Source organism: Lingula anatina, chromosome 5, assembly GCF_051362555.1.
Source record: "Lingula anatina isolate TDL-2025a chromosome 5, LinAna3.0, whole genome shotgun sequence".
Taxonomy (NCBI): Eukaryota; Metazoa; Brachiopoda; class Lingulata; order Lingulida; family Lingulidae; genus Lingula; species Lingula anatina.
Genome location: NC_141771.1, coordinates 7,207,746 through 7,229,069, shown reverse-complemented (window position 1 = coordinate 7,229,069; position 21,324 = coordinate 7,207,746). Strand labels below are relative to the sequence as shown.

At 39.8% G+C, this 21,324-nt stretch overlaps 5 protein-coding genes across 6 annotated transcripts; 4 read left to right on the top strand and 1 right to left on the bottom strand.

The window, feature by feature from the left end:
- Window positions 1-12: 12 nt before the first annotated feature.
- LOC106158346 (serine/threonine-protein kinase 16) lies at window positions 13-6,492 on the bottom strand. Of its 2 annotated transcripts, XM_087013321.1 has the most exons (7): window positions 6,096-6,490; window positions 5,019-5,256; window positions 4,425-4,567; window positions 3,659-3,779; window positions 2,517-2,612; window positions 1,520-1,644; window positions 13-1,017 (listed from the first exon to the last, which is right to left on the bottom strand). In XM_087013321.1, exons 1-7 carry the CDS (start codon window positions 6,203-6,205, stop codon window positions 891-893), a joined length of 960 nt encoding a protein of 319 aa, XP_086869447.1. In that variant the 5' UTR covers window positions 6,206-6,490; the 3' UTR covers window positions 13-890. The 2 variants fall into 2 exon arrangements, with proteins under 2 accessions (XP_086869447.1, XP_086869448.1); XM_087013322.1 differs by lacking the exons at window positions 13-1,017; window positions 1,520-1,644 and adding an exon at window positions 1,999-2,166 and having other exon boundaries at window positions 6,096-6,492.
- A 1,197-nt stretch (window positions 6,493-7,689) lies between these two features.
- On the top strand, window positions 7,690-9,214 carry LOC106158350 (cytochrome P450 2J2-like). Its single transcript, XM_013534281.2, has 2 exons — window positions 7,690-8,069; window positions 8,607-9,214. Exons 1-2 carry the CDS (start codon window positions 7,718-7,720, stop codon window positions 9,212-9,214), a joined length of 960 nt encoding a protein of 319 aa, XP_013389735.2. The 5' UTR covers window positions 7,690-7,717.
- A 158-nt stretch (window positions 9,215-9,372) lies between these two features.
- Window positions 9,373-10,761, top strand: LOC106158351 (cytochrome P450 2U1-like). The gene is made up of 2 exons (XM_013534282.2): window positions 9,373-9,545; window positions 9,863-10,761. Exons 1-2 carry the CDS (start codon window positions 9,413-9,415, stop codon window positions 10,042-10,044), a joined length of 315 nt encoding a protein of 104 aa, XP_013389736.2. The 5' UTR covers window positions 9,373-9,412; the 3' UTR covers window positions 10,045-10,761.
- An 85-nt stretch (window positions 10,762-10,846) lies between these two features.
- LOC106158349 (cytochrome P450 2D4-like) lies at window positions 10,847-13,799 on the top strand. Its single transcript, XM_013534278.2, has 3 exons — window positions 10,847-11,511; window positions 11,975-12,910; window positions 13,217-13,799. Exons 1-3 carry the CDS (start codon window positions 11,160-11,162, stop codon window positions 13,396-13,398), a joined length of 1,470 nt encoding a protein of 489 aa, XP_013389732.2. The 5' UTR covers window positions 10,847-11,159; the 3' UTR covers window positions 13,399-13,799.
- A 122-nt stretch (window positions 13,800-13,921) lies between these two features.
- LOC106158348 (vitamin D(3) 25-hydroxylase-like) lies at window positions 13,922-17,472 on the top strand. Its single transcript, XM_013534277.2, has 3 exons — window positions 13,922-14,814; window positions 14,996-15,931; window positions 16,797-17,472. The coding sequence occupies exons 1-3, from the start codon at window positions 14,463-14,465 to the stop codon at window positions 16,976-16,978; spliced, it is 1,470 nt and encodes a 489-aa protein (XP_013389731.2). The 5' UTR covers window positions 13,922-14,462; the 3' UTR covers window positions 16,979-17,472.
- Window positions 17,473-21,324: the final 3,852 nt, after the last annotated feature.

The window sequence follows — 21,324 nt, the reverse complement described above, 5'->3', positions numbered from 1 at the left end:
GATGAAAATTGGTTTACAAAAGCAAAGAAATGTTTTCATTTATTGGCATTCAAGTTCTAGTCTGGTACACTTTCAACTGAATCATTACTTGTCCTGCATATTACACAACAAATAACTTTGCGTTGCAATTTCTATATGCTGGCATCGGTTATAGCAAATAAAATTTGCTTACTACACACATATGCTTAAAGGACTACATGGAAGCAGATTTGTGCCAGTCAAGACAAACAAGAACATGCCTACATAATTTTTGAAGCTCTGTGCATTTTATTAAGTCCGATAACTTTCATTAAAAGAATTGTTCATTTGGAGGGCATATCCCTGATAGCACCCATATAAGTTAAAAATCCTACCCAAATCACACGTCAAATACATGTAATGAAAGACCACTGAAATATATCACCCACAATACCTTTTGCACAAATCAGGCAATCTACACGAAACCTCTCTGTGTATAAGTCCAATCATGCACTCCATTAAAACCTGTAACCTTTACATGTTCTTTCCTGGTGATCGTGTTGGATTTAACAACTATCAACAACTTCAGAATAACAGTAAGTAAAACACAACAACAATAATAGATTTGTCAGGCTGATAGTTGAAACAGTGTGTTTGGTGTAATGTTGGGTTAGGTGTGGTGTGTTAGAGGTGAGATTGTTATGTGTAAATGTGTTAGGTGTGACAGTATGTTGGTTGTGATATTGGACTGGTTGTGACTATATGTTAGATATGACAGTGTGTTAGGTGTGCCAGTGTGTTGAGTGTGAAATTATGTTAGGTTTGACCAGTGTGTTAGATGTGACAGTGTGTTAGGTGTGCCAGTGTATTGAGTGTGACAGTGTGTTAGGTGTGACAATGTGTTGGGTGTACACATCTGTAAGCCTGAAGCCTCATATCCTATTCTCCAGCACATTCCTCAGAGCCTCCAGCCTGGCTATAACAGTTTCAATGTTTGGTCTCTCTGTGTGTTCTACTTGTAACATGAATAGTATCAGGTCTCTCAGTTCCTGGGAATATCTGAAACATTCAAGGGCAGAGTCAGGTGTCTGGTGTGAGTATGCAAGATGTGGCATTTTATATGGTATCACAGTGTAATAGCTGTGATAGGTGTGACACTGTGCTGGGTGTGACATTGTAATAAGTGTGAAAGTGTGATAAGTATGACATTGTGCTAGGTGTGACATTATGATAGATGTGATAATGTGATATCTGTAATAGGTGTGACAGTGTGTTGGGTGTGACATTGTGATAGGTGTGACAGTGTGCTGGGTGTAACATTGTAATTAATTTGAAAGTGCGATAGGTGTGACAGTCTGATAGGTGTGACAGTGTGATAGGTGTGACATTGAACTGGGTGTGACATTGCAATAATTGTGAAAATGTGATAGGTGTGACTGTGAGATGGCTGTGACATTGTGATAGGTGGGACAGTGTGCTGGGTGTGACATCATGTAAGATCCGACAGTGCACTACTTCACATATAATGATTTGTTGCACGGTTATTACTACTTTAACTCACGTTTCATCTTGTGGAAACCTGATATTGCCAGAGCCCACGGCCAGTGCAATACTGTCCCCTCTCTGGTACACATCATCAAATGGAGACTTCAGGTATGCCAAGGCATAGAGTACACAGCCCAGGGACTGAAATATTCACAAAAGAACTCACATACAGTACAGTATAGAGTACACAGCCCAAGGACTGAAATATTCACAAAAGAACTCACATACAGTACAGTATAGAGTACACAGCCCAGGGACTGAAATATTCACAAAAGAACTCACATACAGTACAGTATAGATTACACAGCCCAGGGACTGAAATATTGACAACAGAGCTCACATACAGTACAGTATAAAGTACACAGCCCAGGGACTGAAATATTGACAACAGAACTCACATACAATACTGTAAAGAGTACACAGCCCAGGGACTTAAATATTCACAACAGAACTCACATACAGTACAGTATAGAGTACACAGCCCAGGGACTGAAATATTGACAACAGAGCTCACATACAGTACAGTATAAAGTACACAGCCCAGGGACTGAAATATTGACAACAGAACTCACATACAATACTGTAAAGAGTACACAGCCCAAGGACTGAAATATAGACAACAGAGCTTGCATACAGTAGTGTATAGAATACACAGCCCAGGGACTGAAACAGAGCCCATATATATTTCTCTTGTAGCTTTTCTTTTTACTTTTTTGTCAAAAGACATGAATTCATGTAGCAATCTGGGATTCATTTCATGTACTTTATCACAGCCTCTGTGGCCCCATTCAGAATTGACGATTTGAGTACTTACTGATCTGCCAATTAAATGTGGCTGACCACAGATCAAAACCTTGGAGCAGAAATTTAATCCATTTAAAGGTTTGGTGGAAACGGGAATCGGCAGCATTGCTTTTGATAAGTACTCAGAACATCCATTCTGAATGGGGCCTATGGTGCATTAGTTGCAATGAACCTTATTTCTTCTTTCATTGCTAAAACATGATTCTCACCCATATATCTGTCTTTTCATCAATAGTGGAATAGCTGGGAATGTTAAACAGTTCTGGGGCTCTGTAAGGCATGGAGCATCTCTCTGCAGCCAAGTCCTGGAACAGAATAAACTTCTTTCAGCAGCCTGATCTTGCAACAAAATGGACAATCATACAAAAAAAAAAAAGAACCTGCAAGGTACTTAACACCAGTCTCTTATTAAGTTCACTAATTTAATTATCATGTTTCTGAATTAACAAAATATAGGGGGGGAAACAAACTAACTACAACAATGTTCAAAATTATGAATAGAGATTGAACTCTGCTGGAATTTGACTATATCTCCCTGCACCTTAATTGTTGTACATAGTATTCTTCATTTAAGATTTTTTTTTTTTTTTTTTTTGTGGGGGGGGGGGGGGGGTCTAAGGAACTGACTCTTTGGTTGGAAAAAGTCCGCTCTCAAGCTGTAGCTTGGGGGGTGGGGGGTGAACAAACCATCCTTTTTGCAAGGAAAGGGCCCAGTTTAGGTAAAATAAGAATCAGGTATATAAAGTTTCATGATAAAAAGACCATACTTTGAGAACCTGCCCTTCACCACCACCACCCTCCTCAAAAAATTGCCAGCTACAGGCCTGGCTCTGAATTATAACTTGATATATGTTCTGTGCCGTTTTTCAACTTAGGTCAACTAGATAGAGAAGAAGGTTAATTTTTTAAAGAGCTCCACACCCCCTTTTAAAATTGCTGGCTAGAGACATACTTTTTAGATAATGTGAGACTGGGTACTGAAATACAGCAAATGAAATTTTAAAAAAACCTGCAACACTTAGAAAATTCTCAGAAAACCTTAAGTTATTAAAGGACTTACAAATGTGAAAGACTTGGTTCCCATACCTAGATCCATCTAACAGGATCAATCCATCTCCTAGGGTTTTCTCACAAAATTGCTTTCAGCTTAAGCAGCGTAGATGTCTGGCATGCCTACTGAAGCTGCTAAACAAAAATTAATTACCTTCTAGCAGCTTCAGTAGGCATGCCAGACATCTATTACACTTAAATTGATTGCAATTTAGTGAGAATCCCCTCGGAGATACATGTAGATTGATCCACAGTACGACAGGGTCTGGGAATGGTCCCTAAGCCTATGGTAGTAACATACCTGGAGTGCTAATGCCTGAGAGTGCCCATTTATTTCTACCCTTGCTTTGGCAGCAGATCCAAAATCCATCAGTACCACTGTGCCATCATCTGCCAGCATGAGATTGCCTGGTTTCAGATCTCTGTGACAAAATATGCCAAACTAACTTTTTCGTAAAAATCAAATGGTTTTTTTCTGTCTATACTTTTTTTAGTTTTTTTTTTTTTTTTTTGTACTTAGGCCATTTTCATACTGTACTTTTATATAATACATGTATACTGCAAGTGACAACTGCGGCCTGTGGACAAACTTTTCTTAATCAAAACATTTTTTTCTTTCTCTTTTCATTTACTCAACACAAGATAATACATAATTGTTAAGAACGTGATTACTTCATTTAATACACTTTCACTCATTAATTTACATTTTTCATTTGATCTTTTCAGTTGAACTGGATTCTCACTCATCATTGAATTATACAGTCACTATAGTTACCGTAGTTATAACATCAGTGTTGTAGGTAGTGACAGTCTGTTAGGTAGATCTATAGCATTTTGTTGGATGTGACAGCATTAGATTTACCCGTGTGCTGTAGGGCAAGTCTGCCGGTGGATGGACAACTCTCAGAGTGTGCTGGTTGTGACAATGTGTTAGATGTAACTAGTGAATTAGATTTACCTATGTGTTATAGGAAGAGGCTGGTGGTGATGAAGAACTCTCACACTGTGTTGGATGTGATAGTGTGTTAGGTGTGGCATTGTGTTAGATGTGGCAGTGTTAGATTTACCTATGTGCTATAGGGTGAGGCTGGTGGTGATGGAGAACTCTCACAGCTTCACATATATCAGTAAATAACTTGATTATCCTGCTCTCTGGAATGTGTTCATGTTTCCTCTCCATCCTCTCTATCTCATCTTGTAAGGTCCCTCTCTGGAACAGCATAAAACAAGCATGGGTACAATTACCTAGAGATTAAATGTCTGGAATATCGAGCACAGGACAGAAAATTACTATAGTACAGTTATTTCAAAATGAGATCATGCACATAAATCAAGACACTAGCCAGGCAAGTGGGAAGCTGCCTTTAGGACTCTCTGTCTTACACGAGGACAGTCAATTTGAGATTACTGTCAGTTTTTAATTGGGGCATATGGAAGTTGTACCTAGCCTCACAAAGAAAATTAATTTTGAGTAAGGGATATTTAGGCCCATTTCTTAAAGTGAAAGTGTAAAAAAATATTTGTGTCACAACAATATTTTTCTCATATGAGCCACCAGTGCTGGCAGCCGCTATTAGGTGGAAATCCATAAATCAAGAGCCAAGGGGCATAACAGCACTCAAAATAGGCAAATACCTTATAAATATTGTTCACAGTCTTACCCTAAAGAATGGCAACAACACCAACAATTCACTCCTTGCAGAGCTGGCACTCACAGGCTGTACAGGCACCAGCATGTGGTCCTCAACCTTGATGATATTGGGGTGGCTGATATCTTGGCAGATCTCCACCTCTCTCATGGCATCTCTCTCATCTTCCTTGGAGTGACACTGGATACGCTTGAGTGCAAATTTTCTGTGACTTCTGGTGTGTTCCACCAGATCCACTACGCTGAACCCCCTGGAATATGGAGGGAATAAAAAATGTGCTGCTGTGTCACATATAGCATGGAGGCGTAGGTCATTTCCCATATACACTGGCCATTACTTATTCTGATACCTTTGAAGTAACCCTAACCTGTATGTAAGTCAAATCGGGGCCGTAGCGATAGTCCGAAGGTTCAATAGTCCGAAGGTTCATTGGTCCGAATGTTCACTATAGAACCTTTGGACCAATGAACCCTTGATTAAAAAATCGATAAAAATGTTACCACTTTTCGGACCAATGAACCTTCGGACCAATGAACCTTCGGACTATTGAGACACCCCTGTCTAATCATACGGGCCTCAATCTGCATTCCTGCATGTACTGTAGTATTACCTTTCCTGGCTTCTTGAAATAATAAATATTTTGTCTCTAACTGTTGTCTCTAACATGACCTAGCCTTATGGATAAAAATACAACTGGAGTATACCAAAAATGCTTAGCGATACAGTATAGTCACAACATATCTAGTACATTTATTCCTTCTTTTCTTCGATTTCTACCACCAGCAACATTTTCTTCTAATCTTTTCATTGAAAATGGAGGAAGCAATCAGATCATTAAGTTCAAGCACAGATGATTTTCTTAAAAGCTAACAATTTTCTGATTAAATGGACATTTTCATCAAATATTTTAAAACAAAAGCATGCATAAAATGACTAATTACCTCCCCCCCTTCCACACACACACACCAAATTAATGATAAAAATGAAATTACTATTATAGTAAACCACACATTTGTACATGTACTAGTATGTGTAATCCTTTCTTAGCTGTAAATCATTCTAAGTTAAATATATTTTCCTTCCACTTACCCTTCACCAAGCCTTGACCTTACAAAATATTTCTCATTGTTGATCCTTATGGATTCCTTCCCACAGACGCATCCCATCTTCAACAGTATACTTAGTCCATAAGCATTCATCAGTGATATTCTTCCAATATATTGCACAGCTGTAGCGGGAAGTCAATCGTTAATGGCAGGAATTACATCTCTACATACGGAAATGATTTGATTAATAAAAGGAACATTTAGACATAAATTTGGCCTTTCACATATTCCACTTTTAGTCTTAGGTGACAAAGAGTTTCGTGTGTAGCATCAAATGATGGAAATCAGAAGTGAACCGGCGAAAATAGCCCTAATGTTTACAGACGTACGTGTAAATGCCAACTTGACCAAATATACAGCTAGCTCACTTATGGAGACGTGTCACCACAGACCAAAAGATGGCGGAAACGGGACCTGAGGCCAATATAAACTCCATGTCAGGCTATTCACAATTTCAGTGGCAAATCCTCACGTGAATTAGTGGAATCTGCATCTTTTGTATCGTTTGTGTCTAGAATCTTATTTGAACGTCTGGTGGAATTTGATATTTGAAGAGTAAGCTTGTTCCGATTGAGGAATTATATATTATATCTGAAAAAAGAAGAATCGGCGAAGCAGTAATAGGTACACATACGATGGGCTACTGATTCGTTCTGTCTAATAACAATGGCTTTGGGTTTCGTGCTAAAAATTCTTGTTTGTTTTATCACCTAAATAATTTACTCTCAGGTATTTAATTTGTGTATTTAAATATGCAGACAAAAATGCATTCAGCTTTGTTTAAAAAAAATTCCGGTGACAGTTGTATTCTGCTGCTGTGCTCAGAAAACTTCTATTTAACTTACGTTTATGTAGGCCTATTATTAATTTAACTTATTGAGAGAAATAATACTAATAATACTATAACAGACACACACACACATTATATATATATAAGATTGTTAAAAAGTGTAAAATGTTCCTATACATGTAGGCCTACAGCTATATCCTAATTGTTAAAAAGGCACATTACCAAGCATATGTACTACCAATAAATGCAGATTGGTAAGAATAAATTTACTGAATTTCTCTTTCATAATTTGATAAGCGCATTCTCATAGATTTTAGATCGATCGGTCCCCGTGGGGAATCTCACTAGATTACTGTCAGATAATCCGGGTTAAATTTTCGTCCCTCCTACTACAAGCTGTAAAGGGGTAATTAACTTTCGTGCCCGCTCGGCTGACAGCTATTTAGCGTGAACCCCCAGGGAGTTAGGTCGATCTAGTTGGATCGATCTAATCTCTGGGAATGGGGTGTTAGTGGGCCCTTTGCTGAGGGGTTCATGAAGGACTGTGTACGTACTACAGGGTACTCGGTTAATATAACGTAGTCTACGCAGCTGATTTTTGTTATATAGACACGCACTGGTAGCCAAACGCATATTGCAGTCGACTCAGAAATGTATTGAAGACGAGAAAAAATCCCATAGTGTATTCAATTGTACAATGCAACACAAAGGTTTCCAAAATTAGACTACCGTCATTTCGATCATCACGCAAGTCACGTAACGTTGTAGCTGTGTTATATGTCTGTATGTATATAAGCTAGCATACCAGTCACAAGATGGCTTCAGTGAAGGCATCATACAGCGATTTTCTTGATATATCAGTAGTGCTGTGCACGGTGGCATTTCTTTTACTCCTTTGGCTTGCAAGACAACGAGATCGTTTTAACCTCCCTCCTGGTCCATGGGGTTTCCCTGTTGTCGGCGTTTTACCCCTCCTCGACAAAGATCCCCAGCTGACAATGATGAAATGGGCCAAGAAGTATGGCAACATTTTCACCGTCAAAATGGGAACCACAACAACGGTTATATTGAACGGTTATGAAGCTATTCGAGATGTGTTTCAGAAACAGGGAGCCTTGTCTTCTGGCAGGCCGCATATTCCGAGTTTCGGGTTTCTCCGTGGGAAAGGTAGGTTATAGAGATTATTAACATTTATGGTGTCTGAAAAAGGAGTCATGCTTACAAGATATTCCTGTAGAGATGAATATTATTTATAGCTAGGTTCTATGTCAAATTGTTCTTCGCTGTGGAAGGAAGCACCTATGAGAGAGGGGCTATACCAAGAAACCCCGTAAAGCTAGGGTTTTCTGGGTCTCCTTTTTTCTCTTTAATTCTCGCCTCTCTCTCTCTCTTCTCATTTATGTTTCCCGTACAATTTCAAGTCAGTCTCTCTGAAATACTCTCTAGCTATAGGCTTAATTACACCTCTTTACGACCTCAGATCAAACTAAACACAGTTCCAGAACCATATGCATCAGATGTTATTATTGAAAAGTGATCAATATGACCAGGTATTATGCTTTCGAAAAGAAACAAAATACGCATTTAGATGAACATGAAATCGAGCGTTTTCCCTTTCAACGCAATACAAAAACATTAATTCAAATACAATTTCGACCAAACAGTCTTCCTTTTTTATTTGTAGAGTTATGTCTTATCTTCTAGGTATATTATGCGCTGATTACAGCAATGGGTTAAAACGACAGCGAGAGTTTATCATAAAATATTTATCAAAGGTTGACGTGGAAAAGCACATTGAAGATGAAGTCGACGCCCTTATCCAATACATAAGGCACAAAAACGGACAACCGTTCGACTTTAACAGTGCTGTTAGTGCTTCCACATCTAACATCATAGGGGCCATATTGTTTGGTAGCAGACAGGAATACGTCGATCCAGACTTCCAAGCGCTAATAAATGCCTACCACAACGCAGTCAAATTGTGTAGCGAAGCCTCCATCCAGAACTTTCTTCCGTTTCTGTGGTTTTTGCCTCAGTGCCGAAAATTGGCAATTGCCTGGGAAGCTTTCGCAGAAGCCGTTAACCGAATTCTGGAAAAGCACAAAATGGGTTACAACCCATTGGCAACACGAGGGCTTATTGATGCAATTATACACCAAATAAACGGGAAGGAGCAGAATGAAAATTCGCTGTTTGACACTGAAGACCTCAAAGCTAATTGTCAAACACTGTACGTTACTGGATCGGAAACGACGTCGACGGCTTTCACATGGGGCATGCTCTTCCTATTGTCTTATTCAGACATCTGCTAGAAGCTCCAATCAGAGTTGGATAAAGTCGTGGGGAAATCACGTCGCCCAACACTTGAAGACAGACCAAACCTTCCCTTCGCTTGCGCTAGCCTCATGGAAATATAGCGTTGTAATAACATAATACCGTTCTCGGCTCCCCACAAAGCTACACAGGACATCAGAGTTCATGGCTACTTGATACCCAAGGGGTCTCAACTAATGGCAAACTACTGGTCAGTATTCATGGACGTTGGCCCGGTTTGGCCCAATCCTCATGACTTTCAACCGATGAGATTTATGGATGACTGTGGAAACGTGAAAAATGTCGAAGGATTTATACCATTTTCGTTAGGTATTGAACTGTTTATGTCACTGTCGGAGCAAGACATGGTTGTAAAATTTTATATATTAAAGAATTGTCGGCTACTTTTGTTATCATACTCATCATATAGATCTATGATTAAATAAACTCCGTTCTTTATTTAGACCTTAATCGCTGCAATTTAATGCAAGCATTGTTTGATATATCAATGCATTATTTTGTAATTTGCCGAAAATTTTGAAAACATACCACAACGATGAAGAATCTCATGTAGGTGCTAGTACAAAATTAGTATTGTAAATCACTATTGAAGAACCTAAAATACCTATATCCTTACTGTTTTTAAGGCAAGCGTTCCTGTCCAGGAGAGAGTCTGGCCAGACCGGAGATGTTCCTGATCCTCACAGCCTTGGTGCACACTTTCACGTTCCACGTGCCCCATGGAGAGGTGCTTCCGGCCCCAGTTGGTACCACCGGCTCTGTGTACGTGCCACCAAAGTTCAGCGTGTGTGCCCGACCAAGATACTAAAAGTTACATGAAGGACTATTAGGGGTTTCTTCTTAACCTTATTTATATCGGAAGTGGTCGTAAAAGCATACATGTTTTGTGTCAACTTTTTATTAAACATTATTTTCCTGAGTTAAATAAAGGGTAGTTGTAATTTGGATCTAATTTCAATATCAATCAGATTTGGCCAACAATTTCAAAGAATGAACAAAGAGTGACAGAAAAATTTTCAATACTGTTTACATGGTATCACGTTCCCAGGCGCAAAAAAAATTTAATCAAACTCATTCAAAGTGCGTCAGGTCCCATGACAATAACATAAATTTACAACGGTTTCCAGCACAATGCAAAAAATCAAGAAAACGCATTCAAAGCGAAACATGCAGTTCTCTTTTTTTCCTTAGCGAGAATGCAAATATGACTATTTATGGTGAAAAGCAAACAGTGGCACTACATTAGCAAGGTGCTTGTTATATGATCACCACTGACAACTGACAACTGATTTCATGTGGTCATAGTGTTATCCTGCTGTCTATATATACTCGCTTGACACGCAGCAAATATGGGCTGAAGCAAGGTTGCAGTAAAAGGTATATAGAAAAAATCATATTTTGGTATATGTATTTTAATATATATTTCTGATTATTTCTGAAAGCGTTAAATGTTTTTATACAATAATATTCTAGTTGTTAAAAAGGCACATTACTAATCATATGTACTATCAATAAATGCAGATTAGTAAGAATTTACTGATTTTCTTTTTCATAATTTTATAAACTAAAGAATTATTTCCTCTTAGTGGGCCCTTTTCTACGGGGTTCATGAAGGACTGTGTACATTGTACTACAGGGTATTCGGTTAATATTAACTGATCTATGCAGCTTATTTTTGTTACGTAGACACATACTGGTAGTCATAAGCATACCTGTATAACAGACGACTCTACAATGCATTGAAGACAAGTAAAAAAAAAATCACATGATAGTTATAACCGCCATAATGTTTTCAAGTGTATACAATGCAACACAAAGGTATCCAAAATTAGACTACCGTCATTTCGATCATCACGCAAGTCACGTAATGTTATGGCTGCATAATATGTTTGTACGTATACGGGTACGCATACCAGTTTCGCAATGGCTTCGATGAGAGCATCATACGGCGATTTTCTTGATATGTCAATAGTACTGTGCACGGTGGCATTTCTTTTACTCCTTTTGCTTGCAAGGCAGCGAGATCGATTCAACCTCCCTCCTGGCCCGTGGGGTTTCCCGGTTGTCGGCGTCTTACCCCTCCTCGACAAAGATCCCCAGCTGACTATGATGAAATGGGCCAAGAAGTATGGCAACATTTTCACCGTCAAAATGGGAACCACAACAACGGTTATATTGAACGGTTATGAAGCTATCCGAGATGTGTTTCAGAGACAGGGAGCCTCATCTTCTGGCAGGCCGCATCTTCCGGCCTTTGGGTTTCTCCGTGGGAAAGGTAGGTTACAGAGAAATTTGACTTTATGGTGTCAAAAAAAAAAAAAAAAAAAAAAAAAAAAAAAAAAAAAATAATAATAATAATAATAATAAAATAAAATAATAATAAAATAAAATAAAAAATAATAATGATAATAATAAATTAAAATAAATAAATAAATAAACACAGACAAGACAGAAAGTGTCATGTCAACAATATATTACTGTAGAGGTAGACATTCCTTTAATTTACATACGTTCTATGTAGAATTGCTCGTCTCTGAGGTGTTCTGGATATTTTTCTCTTTTTCACTTCTCTTTCCCCTCATTATGTCTCCCCAACAATTTCAAGACAGTCCTTCTAAAACATTCTGTACCTATGGACTTAATCAAACCTCTTTATGGCCTCAGATCAAACACAGTTCCAGAATGATCAGGCGTAATGATTGAACAGAGATCAATATATATTATTATATATCTTCCAGGTATATTATGCGCTGATTACAACAAGGCATTTAAACGACAGCGAGAGTTTATCATAAAATATTTGTCAAAGCTTGACGTGGAAAAGCACATTGAAGATGAAGTCGACGCTCTTATTCAATACATAAGGCACAAAAACGGACAACCGTTCGACTTCAACAGTGCTGTTAGTGCTTCCACATCTAACATCATAGGGGCCATATTGTTTGGCAGCAGACAGGAATACGACGACCCAGACTTCCAAGCGTTAATTAATGCCTACCACCACGCGATCAAACTAAGTAGCCAAGCCTCCATCCAGAACTTTCTTCCGTTTCTGTGGTTTTTGCCTCAGTGCAGAAAATTGTCAATTGCCTGGGAAGCTTTCGCAGAAGCCGTTAACCGAATTCTGGAAAAGCATAAAAAGGGTTACAGGCCATTGGCAACACGAGGGCTTACTGATGCTATGATGCATCAAATAAACATGAACGATTTGAATGAAGGGTCATTGTTCGACTTCGATGATGTCAAAGGTAATTGTCAAACTTTGTATGCCAGCGGTTCGGAAAGGGTCGCGGCAGTTTTGACATGGGGGATGCTGTTCTTGTTGTCTTATCCAGATGTCTGCAACAAGCTTCAATCAGAGTTGGATGAAGTCGTGGGGAAATCACGTCGCCCAACACTTGATGACAGGCCAAATCTTCCCTTCACTTGCGCTACCCTAATGGAAATCCAGCGTTGTAATAACACATCACCGTTCTCGGTTCCTCACAAAGCTACACAGGACATCAGAGTTCATGGTTACTTGATACCCAAGGGGACTCAACTTATGGCAAACTACTGGTCAATATTCATGAACGAAACAGTTTGGCCCAATCCATACGACTTTCAACCGATGAGGTTTATTGACGACCGTGGCAATGTGAAAAAAGTCGAAGGATTTATACCATTTTCGTTAGGTATTTGAACTGTTATTGTCCATTTCCGGAGAAATGTATTTGTGTAAAATTAAAATTAATAAATAACGGCTAATTTTGTTGTCATACTTATCATAAGCATCTTTACAATAAAATAAACCCCGTTCTTTTATTCAAAAATAAGTTGATGCAAATTAATGCAAGTATTGTTGGTTATATTTTTGCATTTTGTATGTCATGTGCTGATGATTTGAAAACATGCCATAATATTGATAATAGTCTCATGTAAGTGCAAAATTAGTTGTAAAACACATTCGAAGAACTGAAAATATCCTTATTGTTTTCAAGGCAAGCGTTCCTGCCCAGGAGAGAGTCTTGCCAGACCGGAGATGTTTCTGATCCTCACAACCTTGGTGCACGCTTTCACGTTCCACGTGCCAGATGGAGAGGTGCTTCCGGCCCCAGTTGGTATCACTGGCGCTGTGTACATGTCGCCGAAGTTCGCCGTGTGTGCCCGACCAAAATACTAATACGATTATAAAACTTACACGAAGGACTATTAGGGGTTTGCTCTTAACATTATTCAAACATGTCAGCATCACCTTTTCTTTACATATTATATTTCTGTGTTACATAAATGGTCATTGTGGTTTGGATTTAATTTCAATATTAATCAGATTTAGCCAATAATTCCAAAGAATCAACAAAGGGTGTCAGAAAAGTTTTAAGCACTGCTTACATGGTATCACATTTCCAAGCGCAAAAACATTTTTCAACAAACTCATTAAAAGTGCGTCATGAAGGTCTCATCTCCCATAACAAGAAGATAAAAAAGGATAAATTGGGTAAAAACACAAATAGGCCCCTTTTACTACCTTTACAACGGTTTCCAGTACAATACAAATAATCAATAAAATGCATACAGAACGAATCATGCTGTTCTTTTTTCCTCAACAAGAATGAAAATATAATTATTTTGGTTAAAAACAAACAGTGGCACTACCTTAGCAAAGTGGTTGTTATATAATCACCACTGACAACTGACTGGATTTCTTGTCGTTAGAGTGTCATCCTCCAGAGTGGGAAGCCGTGGGTTAATCGACCCTGTCCGGGGACAAGCTAGTTCTTTATAAACGGAACCTCCTGTCTATATATATATATATACCCGCTTGACAGGCAGCATGTATGGGCTGAAGCAAGGTTGTAGTAAAAGGTATACACTGTAGTTCGTGTGCTACTGGTAGCTTTCAGCGTCCCATACGGTAGCTGAACTATATTTTCTTATGAAAGGTGGGAACGTTTACAGCATTCACGTACTCGTTCATTCACGACCAAAAGCATGCCATAAAAAATTAAAAAAAAACCTTCTAAGCAAAGTGGGGCGTGGTATAAAGAACCCAGAGCCGACTTGACTTTACTGTAGCCGACTTTTGACTGGCTTTTCAAAACTGCATCTTTAATGAACGTATTGAGTACCTTGTCTCAGCGACGTGGTGTCAAGGTTATGTACATGTCACACGATAAACCGAAAACTAAACAGACACGACCGATAACGGACAATATTTAGGTCGCAGCTGCTGCAGTAATTTTCAAAATGGCCTTGCTCGAAACGCAAGTTGGCCAGCTAGTAGATACAACTCTATTATTATGCCTTCTTTTGGTGGTGCTTTTCCTAATTTTGGTGAAGGACAGCAAGAGTGTGTACCTGCCCCCGGGACCATGGGGGGTGCCAGTTTTAGGCGTTCTCCCCTTTCTTCGGAAGGATCCACAGCTTACCTTAATGGAGTGGGCTAAAAAGTATGGCAACATATTCACCGTCAAAATGGGAACCAGAACAATCGTTATGTTGAATGGTTATGAAGCTATCCGAGATGTGTTTCAGAGAAAGGGAGCATTGTCTTCTGGCAGGCCGCATCTTCTGACTTTTGATTTTCTACGCGGAAAAGGTAGGTTATAGATATTTGTATCTCGTATGGTTTCAAAGAAAAAAATTAATCCACAGGCGACACAGAGAGTGTGATTTACAATGGAAAAAAGGGACAAAATACAATGTTATAGGTAAATTCTCAACAGAAGACATTGTACCATAGACGTAATATATGAAAAGGCAATTTTGGTATCTTACAGGTATATTGTGCGCTGATTACAGCAAGGGGTTTAAACGCCAGCGAGAGTTTATCATTAAATATCTGTCAAAGCTTGACGTGGAAAAGCACACAGAAGATGAAATCGACGCCCTTATCCAATACATAAGACACAAAAGCGGACAACCGTTCGATTTCAACAATGCTGTAAGTGCTTCCACATCCAACGTCATAGGGACCATATTGTTTGGTAGCAGACAGGAATATGACGATCCTGACTTCCAAGCGTTAATAAATGCTTATCACAACGCAGCCAAATTAAGTAGTCAAGCCTCCGTCCAGAACTTTCTCCCGTTTCTGTGGTTTTTGCCTCAGTGTCGAAAATTGTCAATTGCCTGGGAAGCTTTCGCAGAAGCCGTTAACCGAATTCTGGAAAAGCACAAAATGGGTTACAACCCATTGGCAACACGAGGCCTTATTGATACAATGATGCACCAAACAAACGAGAACGACCAGAACTCAAAGTCGCTGTTTGACACTGAAGACCTCAAAGCTAATTGTCAAACATTGTACGTTACTGGATCGGAAACGACGTCGACGGCTTTGACATGGGGGATGCTTTTCTTGTTGTCTTATCCAGACGTATGCAAGAAGCTCCAATCAGAGTTGGATGAAGTTGTGGGGAAATCACGTCGCCCAACACTTGAAGACAGACCAAAGCTTCCCTTCACTTGCGCTACCCTAATGGAGATACAGCGCTGTAATAACATAACACCGTTCTCGGCTCCCCACAAAGCTACACAGGACATCAGAGTTCATGGTTACTTGATACCCAAGGGAACTCAACTTATGGCAAACTACTGGTCAATATTCATGAACGAAAGGATTTGGTCCAATCCTCACGATTTTCCACCAATGAGGTTTATGGACGACTGTGGCAACGTGAAAAAAGTCGAAGGATTTATACCATTTTCGTTAGGTATTGAACTGTTTATGTCACTGTCGGAGCAAGACATGGTTGTAAAATGTTTATTTTAAAACTTGTTGGCTTCTTTTCTTATCATACTTAAGGAATCCTTCAATTAAATAAACCCGTTCTTTATTCAGACCTCAATCGCTGCAATTCAATTCAAACATTGTTTGACACATTAACGCATTCTTCATGCCATATGCCACAACGGTGATAATAGCATAATGTAAGTGATAGCACAGAATTAGTAATGTTAGAGCGCATTCTCAACGAATTAAGCCAGGCTTTACAAAGCCGGTGACCTAAAAATGGCGGACGTACATGAAAGAAAAACCGCCTGATCTTTTAATAGTCTCTCCGCCTCTCACACGCCTCCCCACACGTCGTCCCTGCGGGATACAGTAATTAAATCTCGGCTCCGAACATTAATATTTCCGTGAATATCTCTGGTGATATTATCTCCGTAGATAGTCGATTCATTGCTGCTCTACGGGCCAAATTATTCCTTTTTCGTCTCTGTTTTCAAAGACAATAGAACAGAAGAGCTTTTTTCCTTCGATCGCCTTCAGCCGCCATGCTTTCTTCACCACGAGTTTAACTGATGAGCATGCGCACTTAATATTTCTCAGGTAGCTTCCGCATGGCGAACGGAGACGAGATTTAATTACTGTACCCCGCAGGGACAACGTGTGGGGAGGCGGAGAGACTATTAAAAGATTAGGCGGTTTTTCTTTCATGTACGTCCGCCATTTTTAGGTCACCGGCTTTGTAAAGCCTGGCTTAATTCGTTGAGAATGCGCTCTTAAACACTATTGAACACATTTCAACAACTACTGAATAACTGAAAATAACGAATCCATTTCTTTTTTTCAAGGCAAGCGTTCCTGTCCAGGAGAGAGTCTGGCCAAACCGGAGATGTTCCTGATCCTCACAGCCTTGGTGCACACTTTCACGTTCCAGGTGCCCGATGGAGAGGTGCTTCCGGCCCCAGTTGGTACCACCGGCTCTGTGTACGTGCCACCGAAGTTCACCGTGTGTGCCCGGCCGAGAACTTAACAAGTTATACAAATCCCAAATCGATCCGGATTTTGCCTTTAATTTCAGTATTTTAGTATGCTTGTCTTCAATTTTATGACCCTTATTGTGTTGTGTAATTAAAGAATTCCACATTAGGCTACTTTGCATGCTGAAACGAATTCTGTAAATGAAATATAGAGTTAATTTATCACGCGGGAAAACACATTGTACTCTTTTTTGCTTCTAAATTGTATTTGAGAAAAGGACTGGGGAGGTTGCATGTCCCTCATTACTTGCAAATGATACTACGTACCAGTATTTATTGTAATTACACATTACACATAGCTATAGGTACAGTGTATAAAACGCATTTCAAGATATATAGTTAGACCGGTAGCTTGCTTATATACCGTACATGGCGTATACACATCATATTCATCTGTAACTTAATTAACAAGGGGACCAGATACCTCTTGTGTATGAGCTATTTTTACCATAATTTGGCGAAATATACAAGTACATGCAATGATGAACTTTTTTACATTGTTCGGGTATATGTGTGTGTGCGTATGTGTGTGCGGAGTGCGGAGGAAGAATTGGCAGTGACCCGAAAGATGTGAAAAAATATACATGTATTTGTTGGATCTTTATAAAATGTAATTGGCGTTTCCTTTCTCCAGTTCATCAGACGAACTCAACTTTCCCTTCATCTAGCTAGATGAGTGCCACAGGCCTTAAATTCCACTGAACATGTGCTGTAGTCCCTCGACATCTGCCCCACCCACCCACCCCTTTCAAAGCATATATTTCTCAGCCAATGGCTCTGTCATGTTTACATCACATCCAGTAGAATTTATTACTAGAAGTAATGTAGATATTTTGAGTAGACCTGCAAAAGGTGCTGCAGATGCCTAGGAATATTAATAGCCTACGTAGATATCTCCATACACGTATATTTATTTGAAAATCCGCCAAAAATCGGCCAATGGGAGAGTTTCTGCCTAAACTGCATCAAAAACAACCGTCATTTATAACAACAGTAACTATATCTAAATGAAGCGGGTGGTTGGGCTGAGAGATATAGTTGAAATGGGGTCTTCGTTCACTTCCTCAAATAAATGCGTCCTCCCTAGTCAAAGGAGCGTCTTACCTTAAAGCGAAATATCAACTGGCTGCTTGCGTGTTATTAACCTATATGCTGTGAGTACACTCTAAAAACACTTCGGTTAAAAAACTGGGGAAAAATGGTTTAAACCAACCGATTCAACTGTTCAATATGTGTCCAACTAACAATCATGTTGATGTAACTGATTAACGATCGGTAGGTAAATTAACCGACTAAATCAGTTAAGTTCCAACCAGTTAATCAGTTGAAATCTACCATGACAAACAGGCTAATTTAAATTATAAAATTCCAACTGGTTCAAAACAGGATTGGGCATTCCTGCGCCTGCAGGAACCTTTGTCAAAGATTAGCACTCAGCAGCAACCGAGAAAGTGCGACTGACACAATGCAGAATAGTTAAATACCTCGATTAATGAGGTTATTCCCCGCCAGGTACGCTTGGGAATGTATCTATCTAGGAACGCTTTGTGTCGGCTTCTTAAACAAGGTCTCGTGTACATCATCTACATGTACTTCAGCGTTCAATGATAAGAGGATGTTCGGGAACTGGCGCTGTTCGGGATGAAATGGAATTTTTTGGCTTAAGTGTTATCGATTTTTATTTGGGACATTGACATATGCATCCAAACTGGCCTCTTCATAACAAGGTAGAAAGATTGCATTTGATCTGAAACCTTCCAACAAAGCTTCCGCGGCTCCGTGGTAACTCTGCTGCCTCATACTTCGCGAGACACTGCTACGCGGGTTCGAATACTAGAACGTCCATAGCTCTTTTTGTTGCTGGAAATCATTTCTAAAAATTTTGTTAGAGGGAACTCGTACCTACGGAGGGTGGGAGGGTGACTCACGGCGCAATCGGTAACGTGCACGGCTGCTAGGATGTTCGGGCACTGGCGCTGTTCGGGATGAAATAAAATTTTAGGGCTATCGATTTTTATTTGGGACATTGACATAGCCATCCAAACTGGCCCTCTTCATAACAAGGTAGAAAGATTGCATTTGATCTGAAAACTTCCAACGAAGCTTCCGCGGCTCCGTGGTAACTCGGCTGCCTCGTACTTCGCGAGACACTGCTACGCGGGTTCGAATACAAGAACGTCCATTGTTCTTTTTGTTGCTGGAAATCATTTCTAAAAATTTTGTTTGGTTACTATAAGAGGGAACTCGTACCTACGGAAGGGGGCGGGTCACTTACGGCGCAATCGGTAGCGTGCATGGCTGCTAAAAAAAACATCCACACACATCATCTACCATGGTAACGAGTGACGAGTAGTCACGAGTTCGAATCCCGGACGAGGCATGTCACCTCCCCACGGATACAAGCTGACCACGTGATCGGGAAGGCCCGAAAACGAATGCAGTCCCTCCTGGGTCCCAGCAAATTACCTTTTGCATAAAAAAACCGGTATAGTGATCGACTTGACAACTTTTTGCTGGTTGTTATCATAAAGTCTGCCGCGTCAGTAGCACTTTTTTACACTTTATTTAATGTTTCTTAAAATGATGCTTAGGCGGGAATGGTCCCTGATCTCTATCCTTTACCAGCTACGCAACAGATCAAATTTGAATTGAGCCAATAGCTAAACCGGCATGGCGCCATTCTCGTCATACTGCCCTTTCATCAGAGAGTGCTGTCGTCTCGGAGACATTATCAGCAAGATAATTTTTCTTATCTTTTCGAAAGTTACGACACCGCTATCGCTTCAACCGATCTACCATTTTGTTGTTTTTGATACCCTCGGCTCCTCCCGGGCCTTGCTCATCAAGAAAGTTCGTATTGTCTTACAGTACCCGGGGCAACTCCACAGTGGCCATTAGAAATGGCAAAGACTACTCAAAACCAAAACTGCCATATAGTGTGAACCGCTTTATCTATCGTCGTGCTCTATAACGTCACAGGTGAAGTCAGACGTTACAATCTCGTTGTAAACCAAAGTGAAAATAAAAGCATCTGAAACTAGAAAATCTTTCCGAGAGCGCAGACCTCTGCCAAGGCAGCAAAGTCTCCACCCAAAGCCGTTTCACCCCTAAATTTTCATTCTATAATGATTTAGTTTTTGGATTTTTGATTATTGATTATTGATTGATAATTGATCCTGATCACCACCAAAAACTAATCATCTGTTCCTTGGTCCACTTCTGACATTTCCTGAAAATTTCATCAAAATCGGTCTAAAACTTTTTCTGTAATGTTGCTAACAGACAAAAGTATCCTTTCGGCGGCATTGTCTGCCAAAAACTTTTTTCTCAAAATTCACATCGTTGCAATATTGCTGGAATGGCAAGTGCAAAAGATTTAACACATTTGAACGTTTACTAATGACTCCCTCTTCTTTGGTGCTTGCTAACACTTAAATCGTCCCTTTGTGCTATTTCACGTCATAGGCTATACCAAACTAAATCTCAGCTCAAAAGAAAGTCATTGTAAAAATGGGAATGTATCTATCTAGGAACGCTTTGTGTCGGCTTCTTAAACAAGGTCTCGTGTACATCAACTACATGTACTTCAGCGTTCAATGATAAGAGGATGTTCGGGGACTGGGGCTGTTCGGGATGAAATGGAATTTTTTGGCTTAAGTGCTATCGATTTTTATTTGGGACATTGACATATGCATCCAAACTGGCCCTCTTCATAACAAGGTAGAAAGATTGCATTTGATCTGAAAACTTCCAACAAAGCTTCCGCGGCTCCGTGGTAACTCTGCTACCTCGTACATCGCGAAACACTGCTACGAGGGTTCGAATACTAGAACGTCCATCGTTCTTTTTATTCCTGAGATCATTTCTAAAAATTTTGTTTGGTTACTATAAGAGGAAACTCGTACCTACGGAGGGTGGGCGGGTCACTCACGGCGCAATCGGTAGCGTGCACGGCTGCTAAAAAACATCCCCACATATCATCTACTATGGTAACGAATGACGAGTAGTCACGAGTTCGAATCCCGGACGAGGCATGTCACCTCCCCACGGATACAAGCTGACCACGTGATCGGGAAGGCGCGAAAACGAATGCAGGCCCTCCTGGGTCCCAGCAAATTACCTTTTGCATAAAAAGCCGGTGTAGTGATCGACTTGACAACAACGTTTTGCAATAGTAGACTAAGAATTTGTTTACATTATACAAGACCGTGAACTGTGTTTATGTACCCATATGTGAGAGATAGGTATGAAAGGTGGAAAATTACATCACAGAAATAATAAATATGTATATTTGTTGGATCATTATAGAATTTTAAATATTGTTTCCTTTCTCCAGTCC